Here is a 26,474-nt window from a genome sequence, read left to right as displayed (position 1 = left end):
GTTACAAATACTTTGTTTTAACTATGTAAAGCGCTTTGAAATGATTTATGTATGAATGCTACCCTGAAAACAAATGAGATCAATCCACTTTCATTGTATTAGCAAAGAAACACCTAAATTTAACCTCTATGACTTGGATAAAAAACTTTTACATACTCCCTACTGTATGATTAATCTGTTATTGGTTTACAACAAAAGAGATCTTTTTGATGATTATAATTCATGCCTTCATTGCCTTTTATGCATCATCATTTAGTTAGAAAAAGTATAAAGACTGATGTTCCTTAGAGACCACAAGCATTATATTTCCTAGTTGCATGTTTGGCACTATTTGTGCTGTTGCAAAGATTAAATGAAAAAAGAAAGCCAGCATAAATAAATCCACATCCGTTCTACATTTAGAGGCTCTTTTTTTGAAAAATTAAATATAAACTTGTTTCAAGACTGAAATGACAATGGTCCCCTGTGTGTGAAATAACTTCTGTAAAGCTTTTTAACTGTTATTCCATGCAGATCAGCCCATGCCATTAGCTGATCTTTTTCCAGAACAGTCAAACTCCCTGGATTACTGTCACTACAATAGCTGTTTTGTTCTGGGGTTCGTTCCTGAACCCGTAATCACAGAAAGTGATGCTGCGCCTCCACTAGCGGGGCGAAGAAGTGGCCGATAATTGTGTCATCTCTGGTCTCCTGCTGAGCTTTTCACACTGCAGAGAAAAGCTGCTGCAGCCAGCAATGACTACAACACCACATAACCTTTCACTGACCCCATGCAGGCTTATGAGTCTGGGCAGGACTACACAGGTAATACAGCAGCTACACAAACATCTCCAAATGAGTTCTGATGTCTGATATGTGAGATTCTTGTTACATTATTGATCTTTGATTGCTAAATCCTTTAGTTTCAGGAAATATGTGCAACAGCATATGCAGTTCTATTCTTTACAAAACCAACTTCACTTTTGTGTTTGGGCACTTAAACCAGGTCTACAAGACTAGGTAACACTGCCCAGATCACACTTTGACCTGTCCTGGTGGGAAAACCACAGATGGCTATGTTCTCATCAAGTGTGGAAGTAATCAATGGCAGTGTGACGATAAATCAACATGCACAAAACCCAGAGCCTGGACCTGCAACAGCTGTACAGAACCTATCAGTACTGGATATATTTTACCTCTGTGCTTTCTAACTGTGATAAAAAAAAAAAAGTCTTGGATAAATATGAACCCCAAAACAGGCCAGATAAGCAAACATTTAAATGATCAGTTACCATTTAAAGCTCCTGACAGGATCTTTTGGTTTGAGGGGATTTTTTCCCCCTGCAGAGAAAACTATACTTGTTATCTTACTGTTTGTTTTACTCTGTACTTCAAGAAATGCTTTCTATGAAAATATCTTATCCACTCTCTTCCACTTTTCCGGGGTCACATTGCCAGCAGGCTTAGCAAGTCTACCCAGACATCTCTCTCCCCAGTAACATTTTCCAGCTCTTCCTGGGGGATTCTGAGGTGTTCCCAGGCCATATGAGATATATAATCCCTCCAGTAAGTCCTGGGTCTACCCCCAGCTCTCCTCCCAGTTGAGACCTTCACAGATGTCCAAGCCCCTCACCCTATCTCTAAGGCAGAGCCACCATCCATTCTACCCTCACTTGTGAACAAGACCCTGACATATTTAAACTAACCTGGGACAAAGACACCCTTGGGCAAACACTGAACTTGGAGGTGCTGACTCTAATTCTGGCCTTTGAGCAGTCAGCTATAAACCACTCCAGTGCATGCTGGAGGTCCCCAGCCAAAGAAGCCAACAGAGCCAAATCATCTGCAAAAAGCAAAGATGAAATTCTGAGGTCACCTACGCCTCTACACCCCACCCCCACGGAGGCCAACATGCACTAGGAACATGTCCATCTTGGTGCCTGGGAAGCCTTCTCCAAGATCACAAAACAAATGTTGACTGGATGTGCAAATATTATTTTTTGACACCTTCCCCCACCACAGCTGTTTGGGCTTTTTGGTAATATTGTGCATGGTTAATAAATCCTGTATTCAAGCTGTGTAAATATGGAAACAACATGCATTATGTACTACACACACAATGAGATCATTTACAGAAGTACATTCTTTTTTCCTCTTTTTCCTGTACTACAAAATTATTATTATTATTATTATTATTATTATTATTATTATGTTCAATTTATGTTTTTAGTGGGGAAAAATAAAATACTGAAGTATTTGAAATAGAGTCGTATAGATTCTATATGTTGATCGCATACATGTGATGTGTAAAATATTAATAAATGTGTAAGACATTAAGTAGAGGTTGTGTAAATTGTGGAAATTTAACTATTATTTTGTCTTAATACTAATTTCCTTTTTCAACAAAGTCACATAAGGCTATGCTCAGCCATAATACAAACAGAAAAGTGAGAGAAAAAAGACCGAGAAACCGTCCAATGAGAAAACGCCCTGTTGGCCCTTCAGGCATCCCGTCATGCTCGTGGTCTCAGCGCTACGTCAGCAGTGATACAGAAACATGGCGGTGTCCATGGAGCAGCGCCGGGCTGTGAGCGCTCTTGTGTTGATATTAAGTTTTCTGACAACGTTATTGTTTCACCAGAGTGTCGCCGACACCGCCGCGGCTTCCTCGACACCAGAAGAGCCTCCTCACCGGCGGTTTGAGTACAAATACAGCTTTAAAGGACCGCACCTGGCTCAAACCGACGGCGGTATCCCCTTCTGGGTCCACTCTGGAAGTAAGTTTGAGTCCAGCTGTCAACATCACTGAGCTGCTGCTCGGCTATTGGTTTATCTTAAAACACCGACATATGAATGATAGAATAAAGACTGGTTATCCGGTTAATACTTTATAACAGCCGTGTTTCCTGTCTAATTGTTACGAAGTAGTAGTTCTTTGTCGATACAAAACTTAACCTTGAGAAGCATGAATTTAAGTAGCGTAGCTTTGCTTTAAAGGTGGGTTAAAACGTGGCAATGACTGATTAAAAATACCACGTGAAACGCGTGAACTACAGCCGATGTCTGCAGAAAGAGGAAGCCGTAGTACTGAACTTTCCTCGTTCAAATATGAGCCTTTGGATTCTTGCATCACACACAGACAGGAGTGCTGCAGCTGCTGACACGAGAGTTCAATAAGAAGCAGACAGATTACACTGCAGCAGTTTTGATCTAGCCTTCTTTTTCATGATCAGCAAATATTAAGATCATTACAAATGAAAACATCTACTACTACAAGCTCTGTCTAATCTGACAACCTGCACATCCAAGTTTGAAAGGTACAGTTTTATATGTCAGCAGAAAGCAGCAAGTGACAACAAGGAGATATGTTAGCAACCAAAACCTTTGTTGACTTAAACCTTTGTCTTCATTAGATTATGTCCTGGGTAAATAAAGATTGTTTATAAACAAGGAGAGGAAAGCAGTTTCTGAAATCCTCTCTGAAGACAATACAAGGTAGAGAGAGCAGACATACCTTCATTGAACCGGTTTAAGAAAAAAAACACTACATGTTGGTCAGTATTAACACGCACCACTGGAAATGTTTGTCACTGTAGACTCCTTTTTGGTGTATTTGAAGATTATTTGTGGTGAAATAAGGTTACATTTGATTTTTTATTTAGCTGTCAAGATTAATAGCATTAATTGCAGTTAACTAAGATCCACAATTAGTGCATTACTCTTTTAAAATCAGGATTATTGCATGCTTTATTGTTCCTTTCAGCATGCTTTGGTTGTTGCAATGTGTCCCTGCAGCCACAGTGACAGTAACAGTATAATAAGTGAACCACTGATCATTATTGTGTCATTTAACTTTTAGTACAACTCACTAACAGCTGAGTGGACAAGTCAAAGGGCATATTAACATTTTGTCATTAAACATTGACCTTTTTCCTGTCCCCTTATTTCCCTTTTAATCCATGCCAAGTTCTTTTTTCCATACTAAAGACTGACATAATCATTGATCTACCTATAAAAGCAGGTGTGTATCCAAACAGGAAACCAATTAGCCTTAATTTAAGACAGTAGAAAATCCAAAAATGACACCAAAACAGTGTTAAATGCAAAAAAGCAAGATTTTAGAATGTGATTAAAAAAAAACGATGCATTTAATCACGATTAACTACAGAAATTCAGATATAAATCACAATAAAATAATGCATCATTTGACAGCCCTAGTTATCTTCTTAACATGTTGCTAAAGTCTTTCCCTTCATCTCTCTTCTCCTCTTCATACCAGATGCTATTCCCAGTGCAGACCAGGTGCGAATCACGCCGTCCCTCAGGAGTCAGAGGGGCAGTGTGTGGACGAAAAACAAAGTCAGCTTTGAACACTGGGAGGCTGAGGTGACCTTCAGAGTCTCGGGGAGAGGCAGGATGGGGGCGGATGGTTTGGTAAGCAGGCCTAAAGCATAAACTAATAACAAATGTGCTTATCTTAGAACAGAACATTGAACATTATGAATCAATCTGGTATTAAATACATTTACCCACAACTCCTCTACTTTTGCCTAAGGTAGATAGCCCATATTATACATCAGTTAGTTCTGACCACGTTTCTTTTTAGCTACTTCAGTCTCATGCCTATGATTGAATCACAGTGTGATTATGTTCAGAAAAACCTCCCTCCCTCCCTCATGTGATATTGCTAAATTATGTAACAACTGCAATGCCAACAGCATGGTAGTGGATGAAAAATCCCATTCAGTTTCTCCATAGCAGATCAGATTTGATGTCATCTTGTCAGACGTTACCACAAGCTCCAGCAGAAGGCAAATGTTGTTAGGATATAATCCTCTTTTAAGAAAAACTCTTTCTTTTTACCTCAGACAAAAATAGTACAGTAGCCACAATACTCGGGTGTCACGGTGACATTTCTGATTGTTTCTTGCTATAACCATGGAATTGTCTACTATGCCTGCAAACGATCACTGTCAGCTGTTGATGTCATGCTGCTGTGGTACAAAGCCATACATACGCACAAACCATGATATATCAACACCTACTGTGGCTCAGAAGGTAGAGGTGGTTCTCCTGCAACTGGAAGGTTGCGGGTTCAATCCCCAGCTACTGGTGAATTGTCTTTCCCAAGGACACGTCAGCGTGCATCCTTGGGAAAGACACAAGTAGTCAGAAGACTAGACAAGCACTATACAAGCTTGTGTCCATCTACAATGTACCATTTTACTTTAAAATAAAATGTAAACCCTGCAAGATAAATGTAGGAAAAATGTTTCCATATAGTTTGAAAGTTTAAAAACGATCCTTAACAATAACTAAAAGGAACTGCAGTAGTTTCAGGGATACGTAGTTCTTTAATCCTTATATAAAAATGTAAGTACACAGTCTTGTACTGTTGCCAGTTTCTCAGTTTTTGAATGCTGTTTCTGCATTAAATCAAATGTTTTAAAGTCATAAGTTCGTAGGTATCTGCTTAGTTTGGTTTGTGTATTTAAAATGGTGATAAGGATTCTGCAGAATGCCTATGAAGGCTTTAAAAGGGAAATATGCTTCCAGAACCAGAGCCACCAGAAAGAAGGTTGTTCCTGTTGAGCTCTACTCTGATAGGAGGAATTCCCTGAGTGCTGACAGCACAGCATCACTGGAATTTTTCATAATGTATATCTTTCTGTTTAAGCCAGCTTTCCTAAGCAAAGTGAGTTAACATCACTGACTGATCTATAATCTTGTGCCTCAGAATCACTATCTTGCTCTCTGATAGATTGAAATTTGCAAATACAACTAAGAAGCTGCTCTGTGGCAACAAAGGAGACAAACAAACCAACAAGAATTGAATGTTTGGACTGCTTGGCAGCAGTCCAGTTTCAGTAAAAATGTGGAACAAGTTGAATAGGTTGTTTGCAGACGACGTCACAGCCTAGAGAAGAAATCTAGATGTAGGACAGGTGGTGATTTCTGAATAGAAGCACTATGAGGATGCCAGTTTTGTTTTGTTTACAGCTGTGCCAACTTTCAAAATACCATGAGCTACTTAAGTCCTGAAAGTTGTGTTACATTAAGGCAAGGTTAATAAGCTCACACAATAACAGTGGCAGACAAAGATTAGTGCTGCACAATTAGTTAAATAGCAATCACAATTACATCATAATTACATAAAAGGTGATAATTATTCTTTTATTAAGTAGTACTTAAATGGTTTACAGTAATGCCTGCGAAGGCTTTTAAATTTGAATTGTCACTGTTGCACCTTGTGACTTTGTGCAAGTGCCTTTATTTTTGAAACAGAAAAACTTTTCATTTGTTGGAAAATATTAAGTGAAGTTTTGAAAGCAGTACTGTTAAAACTTCAGATTTAGTATTTTTTATGCAACTGATTATTTGTATGTTTTGAGCTGAGAAATAAACTTCAAAACTACCATCGCTCTCTGGATTTTCTTTGATAATCAAGCAAGTAGACTTATGTTACCATTTATGTATTATATCATTATTGCACTTGCAAATAGCAGTATGGTCAGCATGATTGCAGTCGCACAGTAGTTGGAGTAGTTGGACTCAACAACACTCACATTTGGTCTGTTTTTACCAAAAGGTCTGGTTGGGTGCAGTTCAGTTTGTCAGGGTTTGAAGTGTCACATTTAAGAAATTTTGTATCACTTTGGTTTTAATTCACTTCTGTATTATTTCTTTCTAACATCTCAGGCACTAAATTTTAGGGGTTTGCTTGCCCGTGACACTGAGTGTATCAAAGATATCCATGAAGAAGAAACATCAGTTAATCAAGCTTTTTCCTAATGCAACACTTCAACACAAATATTTGTTTACTTATTATATTTGCTGATGATAGAAACAGCACAAACGTTCACAGAAACGTCTCTTCTTTAAAGCACTTTCATAGGTCCCTCATATTTGCTCCATATTTTCTTTGTGTTACAGGCAGTGTGGTTCACTACTGGGCAAGGCCTTGATGGTCCTGTGTACGGTGCGGCTGACAACTGGAATGGGATTGGAATCTTTTTCGACTCTTTTGACAATGATGGAAAGGTTGGTGTCAGCTTAACCACAACTTCAAATGATTGTATGTTTCCAAAAGTTCTGCAAAAAGTGTTACGCTTAGGGCTGTAGGCATTAATGCAGTAATTATGATATACTACAGTTCATAGTTAGGGCATTGATTTTTTTTTTTTATCACAGCACATAATATAGCACGCTTTGGTTAAACCACTACAATGTCCTTCGCAGCTATAGTGATGCAAAATATGACCACCACTGTTCCTTAAAGGGACATTTGGGGATTTTTAGGTCGTATTAGGTACCTGGCTATAGCAATGGCATTAGCCTCCAGTGATTTCTGTGAAAGTTGCTCCTGTGGGAGAGATCCCGAGTTACCTGGTGGTGTAGGTGTGGAAAATGCAGACCCATGTTGGGATCTCGCCTGTTCAAAACTTTCAAATGAAGTTTCTCTGCTCTCTCTTTTAGCCCACTGACTCTCCATCTGTATAAGTTCTTCTTCAGTATACTCCGGTTCACACAAATACCCTTTCGTATCCACAGTTTGACGGTACATAATCATTACTTGAGTCGAAATCAATCATATTGTCTTTGTTCTAGCTTGTTCTTTTATTATCCCTGTAGAAGCCCGCACACCCACACAGCTGATCAGAGGATATCTGCGCGGCAGAAGGAGACAAAATGCCGAAAGCTGCATCGTTAATTAATGCCCGACACAGAGGATTTTTCTGGGTGAAATGAAGTGCTTTGTACATTTTCGACACATCACACAGGCTAGCCAACATATTTTCTTGGCCCATGACCAATCAAAGCATTTGAAAAAGCTCCACTCAAACAAGAACGTCACTGTAAAGAGGAGGAACAGCAAAGTCTTATCAGCCGGTTATAAATTTATTTTTCTTTAAGATCGTTTTTATTATAACGGTGGTGCTCTGGCTCTGTGAATCAAATTAATTTTACCTTCATATGTCAGCCTCGAAGGAGGGAGAGACAGACTCTGCAGCTGCGTCCTAGGTAGAGATATCCTCAGATTTAAAACAGCTCTAACCTCTTTATCCGCCAAGATGGGCTGTGAAAAGTTCTCCCAAACTTTGTAGTAGGTCCCATTGATTAAAAAAGTAGTCTAGTGCTGAAGTCCGTGTTGAAATCAGCAGGAAAGATGCTAATTAACATACTTAACAAGCTAACGCAAGGTAGTATGATTATGCGTTCAAATTGGCTGGGAAATTTTGGTGTTTAAAGAATTGGGATAAATATGTCAATATATCAATGAAAATAACCTAGTAACTCAAAAATGTATTTATTTAGTAATATTTTTAATCATTGAAGAACTTTTGGAAGGAGGTTACAGCACTATTAATAATATAAATGTAATTTATTCAGCCTATTTATTTTAATACAATTTAATTTAAAAATTAAAATTACATTTTATTTATTTGCTTCAATTACCGTACTGAAAACGTACCAAAGCGTGACTTCAAACTGAGGTTCGTACCGAACTGAAATTTTTCTGTACCATTACACCTCTAATAGCCGCTATGCCGCAGATCTCTTTGAGCACGTAATAACCACAGGATCAACTTTCACAGAAATCACTGGAGGCTAATGATACTACTATAGCCAAGTACCTCATATGAACCACCTTCAAAAATCCCTAAATAATGTCTCATTTTACTTTACAAACTCAGACAGCTCAGTAGACAAGTCAGAAGATGTGTGCACCTTGTTTCTACAAAAATCTACTTTTTTACTGCTCCTTTACTTCTTTTTTGATCCACAACAAGTTCCTTTTTTCATGGTTAAGTTCATAAGCAGGTTTGCAACCAAACACGAAGTCAAGTAAAGCTATCTTACTGTTGTTTCTCGTGACACCTGCTACAGAAACAACAGTCCAATTACAAAGTCCTAACATCAGTTTTACACTCAGCAATCACATTGTATAGTTAGCAAACGAAATAATGCTCCCAGAGATGGGTCTGTCTTTAAACGAGAAGCAGTCAGCCACAAAGCTGGCATCTTGAGAACATAAAATGACTGCACTGTAATCCATGTAAACCTGGTCTAAAGCCTAGTTCACACCAAAGATTCGTGGTGAGACAAGTTGAACCTATCTTTGCAGTCTGAAACTAACTTTGCAACATTCTAAACTCCTGCCAGTTTAAACTGATTTAAGTGAAGGAGCCGATGCATCATGGATGATTTATTTCTGAAATTACTGCACAATGAATCTGTCTCCACAAGAGGAAATGTTGCGTTTTAACTGTTTTTTGTTCCTGAGTCTTTATGGTCATGATAATAACTATGTGTAATATTATGTGCCAGCTGGAAAAGGAGAGCCTTTTCAAAATGATTTTCCTATTTCCGTGTTTGACATTTATCTGCCTCTTGGCTATCTGCCATCTTTTTTAAGTTTTCACACAGAGACTTCAGCACATTAACACTCCTGTCTCCTCCATCAGCTGTGCATTTAAGCATGATGTGTAGCAGATGGAGGAGACAGGAGTGTGTACGGGCTGAAGTTTCTGTGTGAAAACTCAAAAAAGATAGATGTAATCATTCCCAAAATTCATAGAATGACTTAATCTAATGAAATCTGCATTTACAGACTTTGAAGATGAGATGTATATCCCCTTTTTCACATTAACAGTATGTGCTTACAATGTCCTAACACCAGCTGTCTGCAACTTTGAAGAGCTGCATCACAGACCACTGCATCAGATCGCTTGATCTGAACTGCGACGGCTCAGTTCAGACAGTTGCAACTGTTACCAGTGATGTTCTTAAAGACCCTGTAAAGTGAAATCCAAAATTTGTCTTCACACACTAGATAGGTTGGAATATGGTTGCTGTAAATATGTGAAAACACTGAGATCTACATGTGACTGAATTTTGGATTTAGACCATTAGAAAGTTTTTCATGGCGTTTCCTTGCTTGGTTTAATTTGGGCGGGGCCAATATGTGGGCTAGTGATGTCACTGGCCTACAGTGGAGAATGACCCAACCCCTCTAACACTCTGATATAGAATCACAGAGCAGTTCATTGTCATCATACAGTCTGTTGTTAAATGATGTCACTGCCTTTATCGAAAGTTAACAGTTTAATATGCTTTTTCTGTTCACCGAGATTTGAGCCAGAAAACGGACTTTGTCTCTTCTCTGGCACAGAAACAGAGAGCTGCGCTCTGACCATAAGGTCAATGTAAGGTCAGGGTGCAGGAATGGCGTGAGTGCTTTCTTCCATTCAGATTGTTGCATATTTTTAATTTGAGAGGATCGTATTCCTCCTGAGTGGGCGTGGCTTCAGCTTATTTAACAGACATGCCCACACCATCCTAGAGCAGATTTTACTGCCTCATTTTTCATGATTTTGAAGCTTAATTTTATAAACCAAGAGATGTTTTATTTGACTGAAATTTGACCTGGGGGTTCATAACACAGTGACCTGCCATAGAACATACCTAAATGCAGATTTATTTTCACTTTACAGGATCTTTAAACGTAAATCTTTGGTCTGAGCTGGGCTTTATATCTGCAGTCTGTGGTGCAGGATGTTCCTGATATTTAGATGTACAAAAAAAAAATTGACATAATATCTTAAAAAGCTTGTTCCATTCTTACAGTTTGCACATCAGCGTAAGTAAAGGGCTCGGATTGTGAGCTGTCTGGATAGAATAATGTAGACGGATACGCCCCAAATGACTATGTGCCACATGCTTTTGACAGTGAGCTGACACACTGTCAACATTAGGCCAAGAATCTGTTTGGGTCATGTTAAATAGTTTTGTAGGAAGTAAGGTTGTCAAAACACTTTTATGCACTCCAGTATCACGTTTCATACCAATACAACCTCTTTTACTTCTACTCTGATCAAAAAGTCCAGAAACGTCCAGATCCTCAGTCATACGTATGCATACCTACTGCTTATTTGTGGAAGTTAGACAGTGTTCAGATGTTTTTCTGCCATTTTTTGGTAAATCCAAAACAAGAAATTACCAAAGTTTGGGTACCCAGGACTTTATTGTTGTTTGTACAGTATTGACAAAGGTATAATGATTGTTTTATTGTGATTATAATTGTAGCAAGGTTAAAAATTTGGCACTGTGATGGCCTTGTTAGGAGAGTTTTTTAAACCTGAAGTGAAACAGAATCTGTCATTTATACAGTAAATAAACAGGTAAAAATGTTAAAACAGGTGTGTACACTATGGTGATTTTGTACATAAACTCTCATCTATGGCTGTTTTGCAAAATATTTTCCTAAATCTATTTTTTTTTTAATCAAAATAGAATAATATTTACTTGTGCTCAGGTATTTGATTGATTTTTTTCAATAAGATTACCTTAAAGCAAAGCCACCTCCAGTCTCCAGATGAAAAAAAGGATTAATGGTTTCCTCGTTCTCTCATCCCCTTCTAGAAAAATAACCCTGCTATCATTGTTGTGGGAAACAACGGCAAACTTGTTTATGACCACCAGAAGTAAGTAAACATTTCTTCTGCTCTGCTCTAATGTCGTCACCAGCTGAGAAATTTAACAACTTAAAGCAGATTAGGAAATATGATTATATTTGCTTGGAAAGTAAACAATCCTCTATCTTTCCTAATCTCCCCCTTCGGCCAGTGAAAGCTTTAAATCACTCTGTCAGTGCCATTCTAGTATGTCTGGTAATTCAGCGTGTTTACGTCACCTTTGAACAAGTGTTTACAAAAATCTACTTGTAAGCATTCGTGTCATTCACTTATTTAATCATCTTTAATCACAAAGTATTATTCCTCCCTGATCTTCAGAGTCTGCATGGAGCTCAGTGCTGTGTCTGCTGTTTGTAATCGATATATTTTGTCTGAAAATGTTGTTTTGATCCAGTGACGGATCTACACAAGCTCTTGGGACGTGTTTACGAGACTTCCGCAACAAACCCTATCCCATCAGAGCCAAAATAACGTACTACAAGAAGACCCTGACGGTAGGAATAAGCAGAAACTCTCACATGTATAAAATAAATCACCTATATACCAGTCTGTAAACATGCATATAAAGGCATTTTTGAAGTTAATTTATTATTGTTGTATGTTCCTCTTCAGGTGATGATCAATAATGGTTTCACTCCAAATAAAGACGACTATGAATTCTGCACTAAAGTGGACAATATGATCATTCCAAAGGAGGGCTTCTTCGGTCTATCAGCTGCCACTGGTGGTCTTGCAGGTATTTAATCATATAAAAAACTTGAATATGTAAGTTACACGAAAGGATTGCTCCTTGAAGTTCACTGTTCCTCTCTGTTGTCCTCTGACTAAAACTGTAGCATTCTTTCATAATTTATTCAAAAACTTCACTAGTCATCAGCAGCCAGCAAGGATGATGTAGGTTAACAAATGTAGAAAATATGATTCCCACAATGCCAGAATTTTAAATCTTGATATGATAGTTGTAAAATTCAAATAGCATGATACCTGTTCTGATACAACAAGTATAAGAGACCCAGACACTTTATACTGAGTAATGTTATTGTTTAAAGTTAACACAGCAAGCAAACAAGCAAGCAAACATGGCTTTATGCAGTTTAGATGGCTCTGTCTTGCTACCTCAAAAACATTTGTAGATCTGCATTTTTCTTTTTTTTTGTACTTTCCAAAACGGTTAATCTTTAAAATAATGAAGATTGTGTTGTTTTAAATGTGTTTTTATTCAGTATCCAAGCATTCACTTTTCTGACAACCACTGTATAAAAACGGTTCTCCTGTGATTTAGAAGTCAGGGTTCATATGGGGGCTTTAAATCCTTGAAAATGCTCGAATTTTGGTGTTTTTAAGGTTTAAAAAGTGGTTGGATTTATAAAGAATAAAGTTCTTGAAATTGTAATTGCATACCTTTCACAATCAAAATAGCTATCTGATTAAAAGGTTAGCTTATTGGATAGAGAAATAGAATTAGTCAGAGATTTTCCCACATCCAAAATTGTAATTCTAAAAAAATAATCAGTAAGATAATATCAGGAAAAAACATAGACAACATGAAGCAGTAGCCAGGTAAACTTCAAGTAACAATCTTCACTGATGATGGGACATAAATTCACATAACTGAAAAAATATGTTTGGTTTTTTTGCACAATTATTTAACACTGGCATAGTTGTGTTTCCTGTAATTTGTTATTCACCAGCAACTATTAAAAACAGAATTTTGGTCATTTATTGCATGCTATCTTTACACATGATAAGGAAGTGAAATAATATTTTGAAGAATACGGTTTATATTTTTGTACTAATATAGAATTTATCACAGTTAAAAGGCAATGGAAGAGGTTGAGCGTGCCTAACAAGTGCTTGAATTTGAAAATGTGTATAAACCCTGTCATTTGTGATCTCAAAATCTCTAGCTTTGGTCAGTGGCCTTTTTTATAATGTATTGTTTTTCTATAGAGCCAAATATAGAGTTGTTTAAAGCAGTGGTTCTCAAATAGTCCACCTCTGTCCCCTCATCAGAAATCCTGAGCCAGATTTTTAAAAATGTTCAACCTCTGAAATTAAATAAAAATGTTGCAGCTATCTTCTGTTTAATGTGATTAAACAGAAGATAGGGTGAAACAAACATGTTTATAAGGCGTATAAAAACAGACAGACATGCTTGCATTCATTTCAATTTACTTTGTTTTCCCAAAATACCATAGAAAATATTTAATTTGCTGAGGACTTCCCTTATAATCTTGGCACAACCTTCTTTGTTTTGTAGGGGAAGATAAATAAGTTGAAATCTGGAGAAAAAGACAAAAATTTACTTTAAAAAAGTATGGATGTACAGTATGTTCTCTCAAGCCGGCCATACATTGGAATTGGCAACCCTCTGGAAAAAAAACTTGGTGACTTTCACCACTTTTGGGTCCCAACCCACCAGTTGAGAATCACTGGTTTAAAGGAGAGAAGTAAATGGAACCTGCAGTTCTGAAATGTTTTGTTCTTTAATGGAGGTGAAATTTTGGGCTGTTTCCTGCTCATCATTGATGGTGATTTCTTTGAGTTTTCGTGTATCAAAAACATGAGTAGTTTATGATGTTTTATTTTACTAATAATAAAGTTTATTATTAAAAAGTGCACTGCTTTGGCTCCACTGCAAAGTGAGTCTTCCCTCTTGCTTTTGCTCACTAGCCAATCAACACTTAAGCCTTGGTGCCACTGACACAGTGAGCATTTGGCATTAACTCCTGTTTTCCTGCTTCTAATGTGTTGCTTTGTGTCATTTCTCATGCTGATAATGAAATAATTATTTTCCTTAATTTTTTTGATTTTTAGTGATGTTTTTTCTAATTGAGACTTTCCCTCCTCCATCAGATGACCATGACGTTTTGTCCTTCTTGTTATTCAGACTCTCAGAACCCGGCCAGCAACCGGTAACTACATTTATCACAAACACTACCTCAGTCATGTGTGTGCTGTTCACTTCTCTGTGTGTCCACACATGCATGTGCACAATGTAGCCAGAGCAGAGCTTCTATTGAGCTCAGAGGGTTTTCTTTTTTCGGTCTTTCCCATTGAAGCCCCCACCTGAATCTGAGATTCCTAAAGAAGAGAAGGACAAGTACCAGGAGGAATTTCAGAACTTCCAGCAAGAGCTGGACAAAAAGAAAGAGGAGTTTCAGAAAGAGCACCCAGACGTCCAGGGAGAGCCAAGTGAGTTTTCTAAAACTGCAGGCCGTAACTCATTATTTTAGAGTGTGTAACAGGGAAAAATAGTCATTAACTGCAATGATTTTTTTCATGTCTACTCTCTGTTGTCTATTTTGTAGTTTCAACCAGCTAAGTGAAATAGTTCTGAAACAAAGACTTTAAGAGGAACAAGTATTTTTACATTTTGGGATCAAAGTTTTTTTTAAAATTTGAATGTTTTCCTTCTCTCATGTTTGTGTTTCCTTCAGTTGAGGACTTGTACGAGAGCGTGAACGACAGAGAGATCCGTCAGGTGTTTGAAGGCCAGAACCAGATCCATCTGGAGATCAAACAGCTGCATCGACAACTCGCTATGATCCTTGACGAGCAGCGCCGATACGTTTCTGTCATTACTGATGAGGTTGCCAAGAGAGTGACGAACGCTGAGACAGGACAGGTGTGCATCAATGCAAGAAACTGTTAAATTATTGCCTTTACTGTCTTCCAATTTATTAGAATCTGACAATAAAACAGGTAGGGAAACTATGAAGGGAAATTGGGCTATATTTGGAGTTTTAAAAATATATATTTTATGAACTATTAGCTTCCATCAAACAGCTAATCTAACAGCCAATCTAACACTTCCTTACTAACATCACCATAAGCAAGAAAAATAAGTTTTTATGCTTCTATGTTAACATAAGCCAGGGCCGGGAGTCTTTTTGTATGTTTTCAGGTTGTTTTCCATTCATTTTACATACAATACTGTGCAGAACTTTGATGTATGTTTGGGCCATCAGTGTAACAATTATGCCACCTGAGGGCACCAGCTGGGCAGGAAGGAGGACTGACACAACCCTGGCCTTGCTCTGGATGTCCTTGGAGAGTATCAGGGGCATGGAAACTCCATTGAAAAATAGCAAAGGCCACACCTTTAGGGTGGCGTAAGGGGATGGATGTGGCAGCCTAGGGTACCGTGTTTCATTCCCTTGGTTGTGCTGTGGATGTCCCAAAGGCCAAAAAACCACCAGTGGTCTTCAGGTGTATTACCAGGGGTGAGAAGGCCCAGACAAAATAGATGCAGTCAAGCTTGACTCTAGACCCCACCAGGGGTTGTGGCCCTGTGATGACTCTTTAGCACCCTACATACCTAAAACTTAAGCACATGATGGAACACTCCCGGGGTGGGGAATGAGTCTGTGCCTCAAGTGAAGGATTTCAAGTATCTTGGTGTCTTGTTCACGAGTGAGGGTAGAATAGACCATGAGATTGACGGACGGATTGGTGTAGCATGGATTGCTGCAGGCGTTCTACCGAACCGTTGTGGTGAAGAGGGAGCTAAGCCAAAAGGAAAAGCTCTCATTTTACCAGTCAGTCTTCATTCCAGCCCTCACCTGTGGTCATGAACTTTTGGTAGTTACTGAAAGGATAAGATTCATTCAGGTGGTCAAGATGAGATTCATCAGGAGGGTGATTTGGCTCAGCCTTAGGGATAGGGCAACAAGCTCAGACCTCAGGATGGGATTTGAAAATGGAGCTGCTTTTCCTTTGCGTCAAAAGGAGCCTGTTGAGGTAGTTCGGGCATCTGATTAGGATCCCTCCTGGACGTCTCCTTGTGGAGGTCTTTAGGATGCGTCCTACTTGGAGGAGACCCTGGGTTAGATCAAGGTTTCGCTTGAGGGATTATGTATCTCATCCGGTCTGAGCACGCTTCGGAATCCAGCAGGAACAGTGGTAAAATGTCACTGGGGAGAGGGATGTCTGGGTTGACTTGCTAAACCTGCTGCAACTGTGACTTGGGCCTGGATAAATTGAAGAAGATAGATGGATGGATGGATGGATGGATGGATGGATGGACGTACATATATTATGTTATCATTTCATGGTGTGCAAAACCTCTAAAGATTCCCCCACATGATCCCACGCTGTGAGTTAACCCAAACTTTCATGCTATTTTTCTAGGAAACATTTTGCAAGAAGCTCATGGTAGATAGCAGCAGGAAATACTCAATAAATGCCAGCAGCACAGGGTGGGGATGTTTATCATGTGACCTGTGTGTGACAGTGCAGTTTTCGAGCATATAATGAAGCTGATTCATACTCTTTTCTGCTGACTGGTATGTGCTATAGCACTCTTTCCTCAACACTTTGAACACACCCAGAAGCACATAGCAGTAATGCAAAAGCTAGCAACAGACTCTTGCTTTGTCTGCCATCTTGGATTTCTGTAGTATCACTTTTTATGTCATGCCTTGCCTTCTAAGACCCCTTAACCCTCTATTGTCAAGTAAAAAAGCTCACATTTCTGCATGTTTATAATATTTCCAACCTCAGAAAGACTTATTTTTTTGAAAAGCTACCCTAAGCATGATACAAGATGAAAATGTCCCTGATATTTATGATTTATAGAGGCTGGCTTTGATTAAAAAAAAAATTGGTTTATTTCTTGTTCATTTATTGAATAAATTATATCAGAATATTACAAAACAAGAGCAAAACCCAGTCTTTCATTTTAGTTTCACTTTCATTTCTTCTCTTATTGTTTAACTAACCCTTTTAATTTCTTTACTTTTAAAATTTTTTTAAATTAACTACATGATAAATAATAGAAATGTCAAATTTTTTGTGTGCTGTAAATATTCTTTTTGTTTTTAACTCAGTAAAGCACTTGTAAATGTGTACACCTGTTTAAGTTATCTCAGGTAATTAAAACTATAAACCTTTTTATTACTGTTTTTATCAGCGTCTAACCTTTAGACCATGTGCTGTACTCCTCTTTCAGCTCGATGCTGCCAGTCAACAACAGTTAAGCTCCGTCGTCATGTCCCAGCAGGAGATTCTCAAAAACCTGAATGATTTGAGGTAAGTAAAAACAGTGTCATCGTTGTTGTCAGTCTTAAGAACTAGCTGTTTTTGGACACAAACACGAGGAGACACCCTGATACTCCAGAAAAACAAGGGAAATCCTCAAGCCTAAATCCCTCAAATCATATTTAATCTCAGGATGCAGCGGCCTCAACGTCACAGGTATCTGCCAGCAGATAATCCATCTGCAGTGACAGCGACCTCCACTGACACATGCACATCCCACACAAGTACGCACGCTAAGAGCCACAGCAGTGAATGAGATCATCGTCACTGTGGCTTTATTTTAACTCTAAAACCAGTTTACTCATTTGTTGTGGCTGCTGTGACAATTTAAAGAGATTAATTACACTCCAGGAGTTTAGCACTTACATAATTCAGAGCTGATGAATGGAGGGATGATGTTTCAGAAATGTCGGCACAGTCAGCTTTTTACCACAGCAGCTCAGGGGTGAATTGGAAGAAAACATATGTAGAGGTTGTGAATGTGAAGCTCAGCTGCTAAAGAGACAGCAACACAAATTAGGTATAAGCCTTTTTTCACTAACCAATCATATCTGCATAAAACCTTTGTAGGTTGCAGACCTACAAAGGTTGTTAATGAGTAACTAATAAACATTAATCTTCGACTTAAAGTAGGTGCCCTATGGACAGGGGTTAAACCACTTCTCTTGAGGAAGTCCTGCAATCAATTTTAGGTCACCATGATACCAGAATTTTAAACTTAGATATGATTCTTGAGAACATCATATTATTTAAATACTATTTAGGAATCATCCCCAAAATAACAGAAGTTTGATAATTCCTTATAATGGTGGTTTTCAACTGGTGGGATGGGACCCAAAAGTGGGCCAGGATGCTTCTTTCAGGGGTCACGTATGTGTGGACAAACATCCACAGATTTTAGTTGATTATTTCCTTGTGATAACAAGTACATTTTGGTTGTTTCCTCAAGATCTTGATAGTTTTATCTTGCTGATTTAGGATTGCAAAGCTGTTTCTTCCTGATAGTGTATTTATTTCCCAAGATCCTTACAACATTGGTTCCAGGTCCATTTACTAGGATGGAAGAAAAGGGGGGGGGGGTCTCCAGAGAATAAATAAGGTTGGAAACCACTGCTCTAGAACACAACTAACATTAAAATACCATTATGGGAAACTGAGTTAAATATGTCCTCCCAGGCGTCTATAATAATGCACTTTGTAAATGTATTTTTTGTCCTGTTTCTTTGCTCAGCTGGTGTTTCATCTAAGGTCTTGATGCAGAATTTTCCACTGAGTACTTTGGAGTGGCTAAAAATGTTCAGAAATTTTTGATAGGTCTTGTGACTGTTTTAGTTTGGATGTGTGGAGGCTGAGTATTGGCTGTGTGATGGTTTGATGTTTATTTGGCATGCATGTTAACAAGACTGCAAGTGAGAGTGCCACATTTCAAGTGGGTGATATACACAATTCACTTGCAGAGAATCGTGAGAATAGGTGGCGCATCTATTTTGGCCAGCATCCACGTGCATCAAACAGCCAAAATAAACAGTAATGTGATGAAAAAGGAGCCATATTTACCTTGTTTTAGCTGATGTGTTTATCCACATCGGTAGAATATGCCACAGGGAGGTTACACTTCTAGTTTGCTTTCAAGGTAAAAATCTGGTTTGACATTTCTGTGGAGAAACGTGCCTTGTTTGTACAGAATGCTTTTATTTTGACATTTTCCAGGCAGTTATACAGTGAATCAAGTTCCTTAAAAGGAAATTTGAGGTAAAACTTTTCAAGAAAGACAGAACTGTGACAGCACAGAGATGCTGCAAACACAAACCTGGTATGAAAGCTGTGATGGTGCAAGCCAGAGCTGAAATGCACCACAGCAGTCACACAACCAACATGCACCCAGTTTTAAAAGGCTGTTAAAAAGCAAGCACCTGCATGCTGTCTTAATTGCACTAGTACACTGGCGACCCTTCCGACCAATACTGTGTAGCATTGGTTTGCAGTTTGTGATGGATTCTTCCTCTTGAACACATCTGTCTTATGAAATAGCTGACATTTTTTGTGTGCTTTGGTTTTTTTCAATGCTATCGGTCATTAAAATAATGGGGAATTCATCATTTTAATTGATCAAGAAGTTATCAGTTTTTGACAACCTTGGTCTATTGTATATTCAAACATTGTAACAGCATAATGTAACAGTGCTTGTAGTATTTTAATGTATAATTTAGCACTACACACTGACCTCATAATGCTGCAATGATAGCTGTTTGTCCTTGTAACTATGTTTTTGTATCTTCTCTCTGCACACATGTATGGATAAGAATGTAAAAACCTGAGCAAAAGACTCCAAATACGTCCATGTGTATAAACATGGTGTAGCTTTTAGCTTCATGACATTTTCAGACATGTGAGGTATAGAAAGATCCTGCTATAATCTTCATCTTTAATTATAAAAATGCCCTCCTGCTCGCGTTTTTCTGCTAAGATATTACAGCTTAAGAGATTTCATGATGCTGTGCCTTCTTGGCAAAGAATCAAATGACTCTTTGATTTTTTGTTCTTACAGTAAGTAAGCCTGATTAGGTGAATGAAATGTAATTTTGTCATGTTTACAGCTTGTCAATAACATATTTGTGCTTTTGTATTACTAGCCTAAGGTGCTTTTGAGCTTAGTCACTGAGAGCACGCAACAGATTTAAGTATGAAATGTCCTCTCTAAAACCTGACCTTCCTTTAGCTTTATGAGGGGATTTAATCTTTATGTATTTCTCTGATTTTTAACAATTATTAATTTGTGCTGTCCTACAAGTTGAACTTGTGTGTTAAGATGCTAATTATCCCAGAAGTTATTTAATTTCCCTAATTTTGTTTAAAAATTCAGCTGCAAAAACTTAGAAGTTGTGTTTTTATATCTTTACTAATTATAAATTCCCTCCCTGTGCCTGTCTCTGCAGCTTTATTGTTGTCTTAATTTTGTAGGCATTAAGAATTAATCAGAATCACAAGATGTTAAAGGTTTTATTTTATACAACATTAATCTTTCAGTCTTAGTAGAGTATCATAAAGAACCAAGCTGTTTTAATGCCCTAAATCCAGCCGGACATTCATCCTCAAATGACTTTGCATACATGAATTTTCATTATATTGTTGACCCAGAACATGACTCTTAATTCTTCAGTAAAGATGGCAGGAAAAGACTAAAGATTGAGTTTTAAGACAGCAGACTGTCGGGGTGAAAACTTAAAGGAAAGGTGGTTCAGTGGAGTAATCTGATTGACTGTAAATAAGGCGAGACGTAGTGAAAAGGCTGCAGCTGCTCCCTCTAATGTGCTAATATGAGCGACTGATCTGCATTAGCGTGTAGATTAAGCTCTCAGTTTATCCTGACCCGCCTTTTTAAACACACACTTTATGATAGGACCTCATCTCAGACTCTCTAGATGTCCAAGGAGGGCTTTCACCTCATAAATGGGTCACTTGTAGCAGATGAAGATTAGATGTAGGCTTTAATAAATGCTCACTTACTTTCTCAAGGGAGATTTTTTTCCCCTCTGTGAACAAATTAGATTTTGTTTATATGTCATCCCTGTCCGTCTTTTCTGTCCGCAGCCATGTGGCCAAGCAAGAAAAGGCCACATCTTAGCAGCGTTTTGTCCTTATCAGATTAGAAGTCTTTAAATACATCTGTCATACACAAGCAAAAACATGCCGCTCCTCCCAATTGATTTCTTGTCACAATCCCCCCTCGGGGCCTTCCTACTTACACAACCACAGTTCCTTTCATTTGTTCGCTCACTTTTTTCTTTATAATCGTCTTAGATGTGTTTAAGATGATAAGGGAAACTTATTGCTTTCTCCCTGTGAGTAATCAACTTTAAGAAATTTCATTTTGTCGAGAAATATGATCCCGGCTTAGACATCTTCATTCTCTTCTGAGAATGCTGGAAACTGTAATTTTTCACTTCGTTTACTGATGAAAATGAAAGGCGAGACACAGATTTGCAGCTTAGATTTTTCTCTTAACATTAAAGAAACATGACAGAACGGATTTTGGATTTGTTTGTGTTTTGTGCAGACCATGATGTATAGAAATTTGAAGCTGGATGAAACATTAGGCTCAGTCTGAATGGGTCTGCAGCACAGGTTCTGAAATGACTTTTTGGCCCCGCCTGTGAGTCTGAAAGGACATCTATAGTAACAAATAATCAAAGAGAAACATGACAGTGTTTGTACACCCTACTGGCATGATTAGTTTGTGTCTTTAAAGTTCCTCACTTTAAATTTGCTCTTCACAACTGAAAGCATACTCAGGTTGTTGTCTTCAGTGGTTGCTCAGCAACCTTACAAAGACAACACAACTCCAGGAAGTCAACACCCACACCCAACTGGAGTAAAACCCCCAATTAAACAACATTGTCCTTTTTATGCTGCTTTTTTAACAGATGCCACACATAAACATAGCATACTGAATGGATAGATGTAGAAATATTTGTAGGATTTTCACCTTTTGAGCATAGACCGGTGAGTAGTTTTCCCATGTTTCCGGTATCAACTTTACAAAACATGAACGTCTCAGTAAGAGCATGTGATGTTTGATTTCTGCAAAATTAACCCATGTTGGTCCCCTTACTGTACATTTTTACGACAAAGCCTCAAAAACATTTTAGTCCAGCTTAAGTCTATGAGAAGTCCTTATGTTTTAGTTATCTACTTGGAGTCAACTCTTTATTCTTTTTGCCTGAATGTGCCAAACATTCAGGCTGCAGACCGTCCATCTCTGATGGCCACTCTCACAGAACGTAAATGTGAGACGCCGTATAGGAGGGAGAGAAATGCACGCTAAAACTTTAGAAATATACTTGGATTAAATTTCCGTTTAGGTCAAGGTAACAGCATACTCAAAGTTAAAATGTTAAAAGCCTGACCTGCAAAACCTGATTACAGAATGTTTTTTGTCGAGTCAAAAGGCTAGTCTTCCATGAAAACAGTATAACGCAGCAAGCATAGCTCTGTTAGCTGCACAAGCTATGTAGCTAACACAGCTACGTAGCTAACATAGCTAAAGCTTAGCTCACAAAGCAGCTACGTAAGCAATGTATCTACATTATCTGTGCAGTTACGCTAGCTGTAGCTATATTTGCTAAAGCTCACATTTCTTAAGCTAACCTAGCTATGTCTGCTTATGTAGTAATATTAATACAAAACTAGCCTGGCTATGTTAGACCTAGCTATAGCCAACAAAACTAAAGTGAGTCACTGTTCATGTATCTACTTCTGAGACGTGCCTACACACAATTTAATCCCAGATTAGACCCCTGACTTCTTTTCTGTTTTATTTATTAAATATTGCTTACTCTGTAATGTTTGCAAAGTGGTTACCTAATGAATGAAACTGACAGACTTTGTTTGTGATTAAAGTTGAAAAAAAAAATCTAAAACTGTTAATACGTTGTACCGGCAAATTATGGCCATCCCTTTCTGACATATACAGCATCTCAAATAAACATCCCTTGAGAGTGGCTGTCAGAGATGAACGGTCACAAATCACAGAGAGACAGAAGAACTACAGATTCACCTACCTAACAGCTTGTGCTCTCTCTCATATCATGGATTTTAAATGTCCTACACAAACTAAATTACAGTTTAGTCTCCTTGATGAAAACCATCCAACTTTTTGTCAGAGTTTTTTGTCATCACAGGTTTGTTTCCCTGTGGAGAAAAAGTAGTCAAACATTTTTAGTCATAGTTATGGGCGACAAAATTAACACTGATCCTAATGTGACTTCAGCTCAACCATGAAACAGGCAAAGAGGTGAAGGCAAATAGCATCCTGACAAACAGCTGCAGCAGGCCCATCAGTCAGTCAAATCAGTCTTACTATGCTACTAAGTTAGAGATAAACTGTTGAGAACAAAACCATCTTGAGCCATGCTTCTGTCTTCTACAACTGGCATTTAATATGAGACTTAATTGGTGTTCTCTGGCTTTACTTTTCTACATCCAAGGTTGACGCTTGGTTTCCAGTTATTATGCTGTGCTAAGCTATCTGAGTGCTGTCTAAGGCTGCACATTTATGTGAAGGCATGTGTTGCTTTATTTTTGGCATAAATCAAAAATTAAAATGTAAGACCAAAAATATTGACGTCATCACTGGACCTCTGTTTTCTGTATCAATTCTTTCTGGTTAATACCAGCTAACAACAAAACAATGATAAGCATGATCCTGTGCCAGCTTTTTTAAGCAAGATGCTTGCATCTAATTAGAGATTTGCATTTAATTTTCAAAACAATGAAATGTCCCAGTTACAACATGTTGTACAATGTCCTTGAGCTGTTCTTCAATCAAATATAAGTTGGTTTTTTTCTTGTTTTTTTGTGTTCAAATGATAATTCTTTTCCTTAACACAAAGTCAGAAAAAAGGTTGTATATCTACCAGTGCACCCATCTGCTCAATATGTTTAAACTAGGGCAATAAACTGCCCTCACAGAAATTGACTGTTTTTTTGGGGGGGTTTTTTTGGGGTGGGGGGGGGGGCTTTTTTGCCTTTATTTGGATAGGATAGAGAGACAGGAAGTATGGGGAGAGTGACTGGGGGGAGGAATGCACCAAACGTGGCCAGGACCAGACCAGTGCTTTGAGGACTATGGCCTCTGTAAATTGGCGCCTGCTCTACCCAATGAGCTAAATTGGCGCCTGATAATGACTGACGTTAGCCTTTTGCAGACACAGTGTTTGTTTTTTGTTAATAATAAGAAACGGCAATAATGAACAAATAGTGTCTTTTTAACATGGTTTAAACTGAAATTTGTAACTTCCATGTATGCAGTTGCAACATAGAGAGGATGAATGTGCTTTATTGTACTGTGCATCACTGTTTTTTTTGTTTTGTCTGTCTCTTCATGACCAGACTCTGTGATTCAATAATTCCAACGAGCGCTCCTCTGTGGTCTCTTTCTGAACCTCTTCTACTTATAATCTGTTGTAAGAACATGTTTTTATAAGGGATTAATTTAGCAATCATGACCTGTTTTATCAGATGGTAATTTTCTGTTTTTCAAACTTTGAGAACACATAGCCCCGGGCGTATAGGGATTAAGAGATTAATTTTGGACATTTTGAATTACTGTTAATAAAATATACCAAAGAACATATTTACTGGACATCATGGACATCATGTTTCCCAACATGAAATCACTAAAAAACAAGAACCATATTGAGAGGTGTAAACATTTAACCTATATAGCTTAGGGAATCATTTATTGAAAAGCCATTTTACCAAATAAAGCTGCATTTACATCATGTTGTCTGGTTCAGTTCAGTAAGAAATTATTTGTATTTCCATTGCCAAAAGTTGGGAAAGTTACCAAAGTAACTGATCCATATTGTTCTACTTTTTTTGCACCCTTCTTTTACAGTACCAAGCATACCTATCCAACCCTAAAGAGTAGGCTCACTGCAGTCTGTTGATTGGTTTAAGGATCTTCACAAACCCAAAACATGCCGTGTTTTGTACCGAGCCAAACAGCTTTTCCTAATTTGAATCATGCTTTTTATGTACTATTGAACAGATAAACTGGGTACTGGTTAGATCAAAATGACAATTCATCACAAGTTACAGGCTGTAGTGACGTCTCATATTCAAACAAGCAGGTTCTAAGAGCCAGCTCCTTTTATTTGAATGACAGGGGCCGGATCCTGTTTGAGATCTGGTTTCTTTTTGACATTTTTGTTGTTTTTAAATAGACATAAAAGCCAGACTGGTACCAAATGAAAAGCTGTTTGGGAGCAGAAAGTCCAGTTCTAATTACTGAGCTGAGCCGAATTATCCAAATCTCTAAAACGATCCAGACTTTCCATCACTACCAGCGAGGCTAGAAGGACAGTGGCTTTGGAAAGATGAACAAGATCCAAAACAAACCATACTGCCTGGTGGAAACATATCATTAGTTCCTTGAGGAACCAGTCTCAGTTCTAACATGTTTCTGTACCATGTCCTCTCTTTATTGCTGCAGAAACTCCTTCTATGAATCCCTGAAACAGATCGGTTCAGCTCAACAGCAGGGTAATGCGGTCGGTTTGGGATCATACGAGACCATCCAGCACTTCAACGACATTAAGGAACATCTGCATGTTGTGAAGAGGGATGTGGAGCACCTAGTCCAGCGTAACTCTCAGGTACAGATCACCCTCTAGAGTACTCTTTACAAAACGGCTAAGGTCCACGTCTGAAATTTGCTTTTTTCTTCTTTTAACCTTCAGAATCCTTCTGAGAAGGCCGTAAAGTGTCCTGAGCTTCCTCCAATGCCTGCCTGTTTATCCACTGTTCACTTTGCAGTCTTCATTGTGGTCCAGTCAGTCCTCTTCTTCTGCTACATCATGTACAAGTAAGACATCACAATATTTCAACAGTTCATACTCCCGCTTGAGTTGAAGCAGATCAGTAATTGTCTTTTCTCTTGCAGGAGTCAACAGGAAGCAGCTGCAAAGAAGTTCTTTTGATGAGATGATTTTCTGATTTGATGTGTGTAAATGAGGGAATGTTCATTTTGATAATTATTTTTGAATCGATCCTGTCAGATTGTAAGTTATTGTACTTGAAAAACTTGCTTTTGTTGAAGAAATTTGTTTAATTTTGTGCAGAGTTTTAATTTGGTCTGAAAATTGTTGTGTGTGAATGCTGGTCTGAGACTTTTTTGCTCTGGATTTCCAACATGATGTAAAATGTTCCTTGCAGTATTTTCCGTTGGTCAGATCTTTAGATTTTGTATTCCAAATTTGAAATCGGCCACAGTCTCATTTCATGAAATCAAACTGACTAAAAAAGAAACCTGTGTTTTGAAATGTGCAATTTTGTATAAACTGAAGCTGAACTATTGATGAAACGTCAGAGCAGACGGCTGTTGCAGTTTGTCTGTTTGGATGGAGTCAAAACATGTCAGAATCTGACGTATCCACAGCCTGAACAATTTACATAAAGAGAGAAAACAAGTCA

General features: G+C 38.2%; 1 protein-coding gene across 1 annotated transcript; it reads left to right on the top strand.

Moving 5' to 3' along the window:
* The first annotated feature begins 2,522 nt into the window (after nucleotides 1-2,522).
* On the top strand, nucleotides 2,523-26,474 carry lman1 (lectin, mannose-binding, 1). Its single transcript, XM_041810184.1, has 13 exons — nucleotides 2,523-2,756; nucleotides 4,259-4,413; nucleotides 6,913-7,020; nucleotides 11,404-11,465; nucleotides 11,851-11,950; nucleotides 12,069-12,192; nucleotides 14,313-14,371; nucleotides 14,519-14,651; nucleotides 14,897-15,084; nucleotides 17,410-17,489; nucleotides 25,495-25,657; nucleotides 25,742-25,866; nucleotides 25,945-26,474. Exons 1-13 carry the CDS (start codon nucleotides 2,537-2,539, stop codon nucleotides 25,979-25,981), a joined length of 1,554 nt encoding a protein of 517 aa, XP_041666118.1. The 5' UTR covers nucleotides 2,523-2,536; the 3' UTR covers nucleotides 25,982-26,474.

The sequence above is a fragment of the Cheilinus undulatus genome, linkage group 17 (genome assembly GCF_018320785.1).
Source record: "Cheilinus undulatus linkage group 17, ASM1832078v1, whole genome shotgun sequence".
NCBI classification, from domain to species: domain Eukaryota; kingdom Metazoa; phylum Chordata; class Actinopteri; order Labriformes; family Labridae; genus Cheilinus; species Cheilinus undulatus.
This window is presented reverse-complemented; position numbering and strand designations above follow the sequence as displayed.

Excerpts from the sequence above, each read along its gene's own strand:
- lman1 (XM_041810184.1), top strand. The coding sequence starts at position 2,537 with ATGGCGGTGTCCATGGAGCAGCGCCGGGCTGTGAGCGCTCTTGTGTTG. Across the intron at positions 7,021-11,403 it reads CTTTTGACAATGATGGAAAG|AAAAATAACCCTGCTATCAT; the intron begins GTTGGTGTCAGC and ends ATCCCCTTCTAG. Across the intron at positions 14,372-14,518 it reads CAGAACCCGGCCAGCAACCG|CCCCCACCTGAATCTGAGAT; the intron begins GTAACTACATTT and ends TTCCCATTGAAG.